This window comes from Chiloscyllium plagiosum, chromosome 27 (assembly GCF_004010195.1).
Source record: "Chiloscyllium plagiosum isolate BGI_BamShark_2017 chromosome 27, ASM401019v2, whole genome shotgun sequence".
NCBI lineage: Eukaryota > Metazoa > Chordata > Chondrichthyes > Orectolobiformes > Hemiscylliidae > Chiloscyllium > Chiloscyllium plagiosum.
The window spans coordinates 22,338,831-22,346,506 of record NC_057736.1 but is presented as its reverse complement, the minus strand read 5'-3'; the positions used below and the strand labels follow the sequence as shown (position 1 = coordinate 22,346,506).

Genomic DNA, 7,676 nt, shown 5'->3' with positions numbered 1-7,676 from the left:
CACACATTATATCATCATTATATCTACAATCCAACCTCTGCAGTTGGATTGAAATTAGTACAATACTACAGAAAGACTCTAAAATGTGATAAGAACATTTGCATCACATAAGCAAGCCATATGTTCTTTTTTCAAGTGACTTACATTGCAGATAAGAATCAAAATCAGGAAAATGTGTTCATGATATAACAATGATGCTGCTGTCATCTTACCGAATAAAAGATAAATAAGAACACTTCTGGAGTTGAGTGATGTTGGGTTCAATGTTAAGTGGGTATATGGCTGAGTCAGGCTTATGAATTGAAATAATTGAATCTTATTGCATTTCTGATTGTACTTGTAGCATCTGTAAAATTCTCAATTTTACTAATTTTATTTCAAATAAACCAGGAAAATAAACTGATGTCAATTTTCAGGGATGGTGTTGTATTTGTAGAAATATAAAAATGCATTTTGTGAATTTATGCAGTTGGTCTAGATCTTTTTGCACTACGGAAATGTCAAAAATTTGGAATATCTGTCTATTTTGGATGATTTCAGATTTGGTTTTTCAGGTGTGGAAAATATTTAAAAGAAATTATTTGTAAAACATGGTATGCTGTCCTTCATTTCCAAATCTCTCTCGTATACTGTTGGCCCACAAAGCCAGTGGTGGACAGATTAGTAAAATTTATACTGTCTACTTTTGGCGGGGGGGAATCATTCACCTTAAAAAAATAATATTACCAAATGACATTTTTTAAAATAAGTGAACCCAAACAGTTGCCTTTGGCAGATTATTTGGATGTGAAGGATTGATTTTTTTTATTTGTGGATATTTTTCCACCAAAAATCCTGGATAGAAATAATAACACAAGCTGATTTTTCTATTCCTTTCCAAGGGATCTAAGAGGTATTACAAAACCATATAGTTGGCTGAGATGACATTATCTAACAGCACAGACCATGGAATCTTGAGCATGTAAACTTCTGGTCTGTATGACTAGCTGTCATACAGCTATTACATTTGTTAAATACTCCATGAAGGAAGATTCACTTTTTCTAAATAGTTACTACATCAAAATTTCTTCAACGTTTTTAATGCTGGCTTACAAGGTTCACATGATCAGAAAATACAAATTTTCACACAATCAATACAATACTTAATCAAAAACAGAAACAACCAAGTATTGTATAAAGCTCTTGCATTTTGAAAAATGCTTATACAGTCCAGTGTGTTTTCAACATGCATGGACATGTTTCATATTACATTTGGGCAGTGGTATCAGCAGACAAAGCCATACATTATTGTTTGCTTAAATTCAAGAGTCCATTGTTCTTTTGTATACTTCTTGTGAAATTACTTCAACCTTTTGGAAATTATTTATCACCTGTAGTCTTGTTGTGCCCAAATAGCAACAATGATGGTGAATGTTTTCAAATTATTGTTGCTAAGTGTGGAAACTATATAAAAAAAGAAAAATGAATCAGCTCCATTGTCAACTACTTAGAGCCCAGTTTACAGCAGACATTAATTCTTTACAGCATAACGGCTCACAGAAAAATTGTTCTTCACAGAATTCTTCCTTACAAAGAAAAATTAGATATAACGAAAGGTTAATCTCCCTGCAGTTCATTCAATATTACTCTGGCTGTTTGTTTTTTGTGTCATTCACGTTGAAGGACTTATGCCTGAAACGTCAACTCTCCTGTTCCTTGGATGCTGCCAGACCTGCTGTGCTGTTCCAACACTACACTTTTTAACCCTGACTCTCCAGCATCTGCAGTACTCACTTTCTCCACATTGTCTATTTACCCTATCCATGCCCCTCATAGTTTTATAAAGCTCTCTAAGGTCACCTCTCATTCTCTGACGCTCCAGGGAAAATGACCCCAGTGTATTCAGCCTTTCCCTGTAGCTCAATTGCTCCAACCCTGGCAACATTCTCGTAAATCTTTTCTGCACCCTTTCTAACTTCACAACATCCTTGCTATAGGAGGGAGACCAGAATTGCATGCAGTACTCCAAAAGTTGCCAACCCAATGTCCTGTACAGCCACAACATGACCTCCTAACTCTTATACTCAATGCACTGACCAATCAAGGTAAGTACATCAAATGCCTTCTTCACTCTCTTGTCTATCTTTGTCTCCACTTTCAAGGAACAATGAACCTACGCTCCAAGGTCTCTTTGTTCAGCAACACTCCCAGGATCTTTCATTAAGTGTATAAGTCCTGCCCTGATTTGCCTTTCACAAATGCAGCACCTCATATTTATCTAAATTAAACTCCATTTACCACTCCTTGGCCTATTGGCCCATCTGATGAAGATCCCGTTGTAATCTGAGGTAAGCTTCTTCGCTGTCCACTATACCTCCAATTTTGGTGTCATCTACAAAATTACTAACTATACCTCTTATGTTCACATCCCAATCATTTATATAAATGACGAAAAGCAGTGAACCCAGCACCTATCCTTGTGGCACACTGCTGGTCCAATCTGAAAAGCAACCCTCCACCACCACTCTCTGTTTTCTGCCTTTGAGCCAGTTCTGTATCCAAATAGCTAGTTCTCCCAGTATTCCATGGAGGACAAAAAAGGAAAAATAGCAAGATAAAGTTTGAGGCAGGTAAGGGGACCCAGAGGACAGGAGCATTGGAGCCTCAGGCTTTGAAAGGATCCAAGAGGTTTGAGGTTTGTTCAGCTTATTTGTATGAGAGTGGGTGCTGCACAGTTGATGAGCTAATTAACCACAGCAATGTGGCACAAATAACTGTTCAACGTCGGAGGACATAAAGGGGAAGCAAAGAGCAAATGATAATCAGAGAGTTAATGAGGGAAAGATTAGAGTGTGAAAGAAAGCTAGATAGATAGGAGGAATTTCTGCGAACATTTCAAAAGCAAGTATGTACAAGATGGTACTGAGTAAATTAATGGCACAGTGAATTGATAAATGCTTGGGTTCTGATAGACCTTTAAATTAATTCATGGGGTGTGAGGGTTGCTGGGTTGGCATTTATTGCCCAATTCCTAATTGTCCTATCGAAGGTACTGGGCGTCTGACTTCTTAAATTTCTGCAGTACATTTGACACAGGTACAGAGTCCAGAAGTTTGACCCAGCGACACTGAAGAAACAGCAACATATTTCCAAGTCAGAGTGGTGAGTGACTTGGAAGGGAACTTGCAGATGTGCCTGCTGCCTTTATCCTTCTAGGTGGTATGGTTGTGAGTTTGGAAGGTGCAGTCTAAGGAGCCTTCATAAATTTCTGCAGCGCATCTTGTAGATGGTTTCCATTGCCAATGTTGAGCAACACCAGTGGAAGGACTAAATGTTTGTAGATGTGGTGCTAATCAAACAAATTGTTTTGTTCTGATATGTAAAGGGACCTGGGTGTCCTAGCGCATGAACCATAAAAGGCCAGTACATAGGTGCAGCAAGTAATTAGAAAGCTCATAGAGTGTCATCATTTTTCATAAGCACAATACAATTAAATACTAAAGTCAGGTGATGGTCCTTCAGTTATAAAGGTATTTGGTGAGACCACATTAGAAATACTGTGCACGGTTTTGGTCACCGTATTTAAAGAATGGTGTAAGTAGGCAGTTCAGAGAACTTTCACTGGACCAATCTGGAATGGGCAGGTGGTCTCATGAGGAAAGATTAGGTGTAACCACTGGAGTTTGGAAGAATATGTGGTGATTTGATAAACTCAGGGCATGGTTAGGAACATGGGACTGGGAGATCAAAGCAATTACAGAAACATAGCTCAGGGATGGGCAGGACTGGCAGCTTAATGTTCCAGGATACAAATACTACAGGAAGGACAGAAGGGGAGGCAAGAGAGAAGGGGGAGTGGCGTTTTTGATAAGGGATAGCATTACAGCTGTACTGAGGGAGGATATTCCCGGAAATACATCCAGGGACGTTATTTGGGGGGATCTGAGAAATAAGAAAGGGATGATCACCTTATTGGAATTGTTTTGTGGACCCCCCAATAGTCAGAGGGAAATTGAGAAGCAAATTTGTAAGGAGATCTCAGTTATCTGTAAGAAAAATAGGGTGGCTATGGTAGGGGATTTTAACTTTCCAAATATAGACTGCAACTGCCATAGTGTTAAGGGTTTAGATGGAGAGGAATTAGGTAAGTGTGTACAAAGAAGGGTGGCACAGTGGTTAGCACTGCTACCTTACAGCACCAGGGTCCCAGGTTCAATTCCAGCCTTGGGCAATTGTGTGGAGTTTGCACATGCTCCCTGTGTCTGCGTTAGTTTTTTCCCATAACCCAAAGATATGCAGGTCAGGTGAATTGGCCATGTTTGGTGCATTAGTCAGAGGGAAATGGGTCTGGGTGGGTTACTCTCCGGAGGGTTGGTGTGGACTTGTTGGGCCGAAGGGTCTGTTTCCACATTGTAGGGAATCTAATCCAAAAAAGATTTTCTGATTCAGTATGTAGATGTAGCTGCTAGAGAAGGTACAAAACTTGACCTACTCTTGGGAAATAAGGCAGGGCAGTGACTGAGGTGTCAGTGGGGGAGCACTTTGGAACCAGCGACCATAATTCTATTAGTTTTAAAATAGTGATGGGAAAGGATAGACCAGATCCAAAAGTTGAAGTTCTAAATTGGAGAAAGGCCAATTTTGATGGTATTAGACAAGAACTTTCAAAAGCTGATTGGGGACACATGTTCGCAGGTAAAGGGAAGTTTGGAAAATGTGAAGCTTTCAGAAATGAGAAAATGAGAATCCAGAGAAAGTATATTCCTGTTAGGGTGAAGGGAAATCATGTCTCGCAAACTTGATTGAGTTTTTTGAAGAAGTAACAAAGAGGATCGATGAGGGTAGAGCGGTAGATGTGATTTATTTGGACTTTAGTAAGGCGTTCGGCAAGGTTCCCCATGGGAGACTGATTCGCAAGGTTAGATCTCACGGAATACAGGAGAACTCACCATTTGAATACAGAACTGGCTCAAAGGTAGAAGACAGAGGGTGGTGGTGGAGGGTTATTTTTCAGAGTGCCACAAGGATTGGTGCTGGGTCCATTTCTTTTCATCATTTATATAAATGATTTGGATGCGAGCATAAGAGGTATAGTTAGTAAGTTTGCAGATGACACCAAAATTGAGGTGTAGTGGACAGTGAAGAAGGTTACCTCAGATTATAAAGAAATCTTGTTCATATGGGCCAATGGGCTGGGAAGTGGCAGATGGAGTTTAATTCAGTTAAATACAAGGTGCTGCATTTTGGGAAAGCAAAACTTAGCAGGACTTATACACTTAATGTTAAGGTCCTCGGGAGTGTTGCTGAACAAAGACACCTTGGAGTGCAGGTTCATAGCTCCTTGAAAGTGGAGTCGCAGAAAAGGATAGTGAAGAAGGCGTTTGGTATGCTTTCCTTTAATGGTCAGAGTATTGAGTACAGGAGTTACGAGGGCATTTACAGCTGTACAGGACATTGGTTAGGCCACTGTTGGAATATTCCGTGCAATTCTGGTCTCCCTCCTATCGGAAAGATGTTGTGAAATTTGAAAGGGTTCAGAAAAGATTTACAAGGATGTTGCCAGGGTTGGAGGATTTGAGCTATAGGGAGAGGCTGAATAGGATGGGGCTGTTTTCCCTGGAGCATCAGAGACTGAGGGGTGACCTTGTAGAGGTTTACAAAATCATGAGGGGCATGGATAGGATGGGGTGGGGAAGTCTAGAATTAGAGGGCATAGGTTTAGGGAGAGAGGGGAAAGATATAAAAGAGACCTAAGGGGCAACTTTTTCATGTAAAGGGTGGTATGTGTATGGAATGAGCTGCCAGAGGAAGTGGTGGAGGTTGGTACAATTGCAACATTTAAAAGGAATCTGGATGGGTATATGAATAGAAAGGGTTTAGAGAGATATGGGCCAGGTGCTGGCAGGTGGGACTAGATTGGGTTGGGATATCTGGTCGGCATGGACGGGTTGGCCCGAAGGGTCTGCTTCCATGCTGTACATCTCTATGACTCTATTACTCTAACAGGGTGATTGTGGAGAGTTGATACTTCTCATGGAGAGTCTATAACTAGAGGAGTTGAAAAGTGTGGTGCTGGAAAAGGGCAGCAGGCCAGGCAGCATCCGAGGAGCAGGAGAATCGACGTTTCAGGAATAAGTCCTTCTTCAGGAATGAGGCTGGTGTGCCAAGCGGGCTGAGATAAAAGGTGGGGAGGGAAATTTGGGAGAGGGGCGCTGGGAATACAATAGGTGGAAGGAGGTGAGGGTGAGGGTGTTAGGCCGGAGAGGGGGTGGGCGCGGAGAGGTCGGGAAGAAGATTGCAGGTTAAGAGGGCGGTGCTGAATCCGAGGGTTGGGACTGAGATAAGGTGGGGTGGAGGGGAATTAAGGAAGCTGGAGAAATCTACATTCATCCCGTGTGGTTGAAGGGTTCCTAGGCGGAAGATGAGGCGCTCTTCCTCCAGGCATCATGTGGCCAGGGTCTGGTGATGGAGGAGGCCAAGGACCTGCATGTCCTTGGCGGAGTGGGAGGGGGAGTTAAAGTTTTCAGCCACGGGGCGGTTGGGTTGGTGCCAGACCCTGGCCACAGGACGCCTGGAGGAAGAGCGCCTCATCTTCCGCCTAGGAACCCTCCAACAAACACATGTATGAATGTAGATTTCTCCAGCTTCCTCATTTCCCCTCCTCCCACCTTATCTCAGTCCCAACCCCCCCGAAACGTCGATTCTCCTGCTCCTCGGATGCTGCCTGGCCTGCTGCGCTTTTCCAGCACCATACTTTACAACTCTGGTCTCCAGCATCTGCAGTCCTCACTTTCTACTATAACTAGAGGACACTGTTTAAAAGAAGGCATTGTCCATTTAAAACAGAAATGAGACAAACTTTATTTTTCTCATAAAGGATTATAAGTATTTTGAACTCTCTTCCAAAAAAAGGCAGTGGAAGGGAGTCTGAATATTTGTAAGGCAGTGCTCTATAGATTCTTGATGAGTAAGAAGTTGAAAAATTATAGGGAAAAGTAAGAACATAGATTTGCGGTTACAATCAGATGAATCCATGAACTTGTTAAATGCAGAGCAAGCTCGAGGGACTGGATGGATTACTCCTACCTGTCCAAATCTTCATGTGAAGGAGAACAGAAATTTTAACAAGAGATAGATTGAAGTCAATGGGAAAGAAAACTGGAAACTGCATAAAATAGACTGTTGATGCATGCTTGCCTATTTTTGTTGCTGCTTAAGATTAATTTCATCCTCTCTATTTTTGCTAAGATCAGTCAAGGTACTGCGGTAAAAAATATCAGACAAGGTTGATGGGGCCTGAGTGTGAGAGCATAGTGTGAGAACCACTAAATCAAATGGTTTTGTTCAAATTCATGATTAAAGTTAACAGCAAACATAACCAAGAAACTTCCTTACAGAAGCATAGACAATAGTGTAGTGTTTGGAGCACTACTACATGCTGCCAGACAATGTTCATTTATTTCTGCATCTCAATGACAATAGACAATAGACAATAGGTGCAGGAGTAGGCCATTCTGCCCTTCGAGCCTGCACCACCATTCATTATGATCATGGCTGATCATCCTCAGTCCTTATCCTGTTCCTGCCTTATCTCCATAACCCTTGATTCCACTATCCTTGAGAGCTCTATCCAACTTTTTCTTAAACGAATCCAGAGACTGGGCCTCCACTGTCTTCTGGGGCAGAGCATTCCACAC

At 41.7% G+C, this 7,676-nt stretch overlaps 1 protein-coding gene across 1 annotated transcript in view; it reads right to left on the bottom strand.

The window, feature by feature from the left end:
* Nucleotides 1–690: 690 nt before the first annotated feature.
* The window catches only part of rhd (Rh blood group, D antigen), a 51,951-nt gene continuing 44,965 nt past the window's right edge, over nt 691–7,676 (bottom strand). The window contains exon 10 of the mRNA XM_043717645.1: nt 691–1,443. Coding sequence (XP_043573580.1) covers nt 1,417–1,443 — 27 coding nt within the window. The 3' untranslated portion in view covers nt 691–1,416. The remainder of the gene's footprint in view (nt 1,444–7,676) is intronic.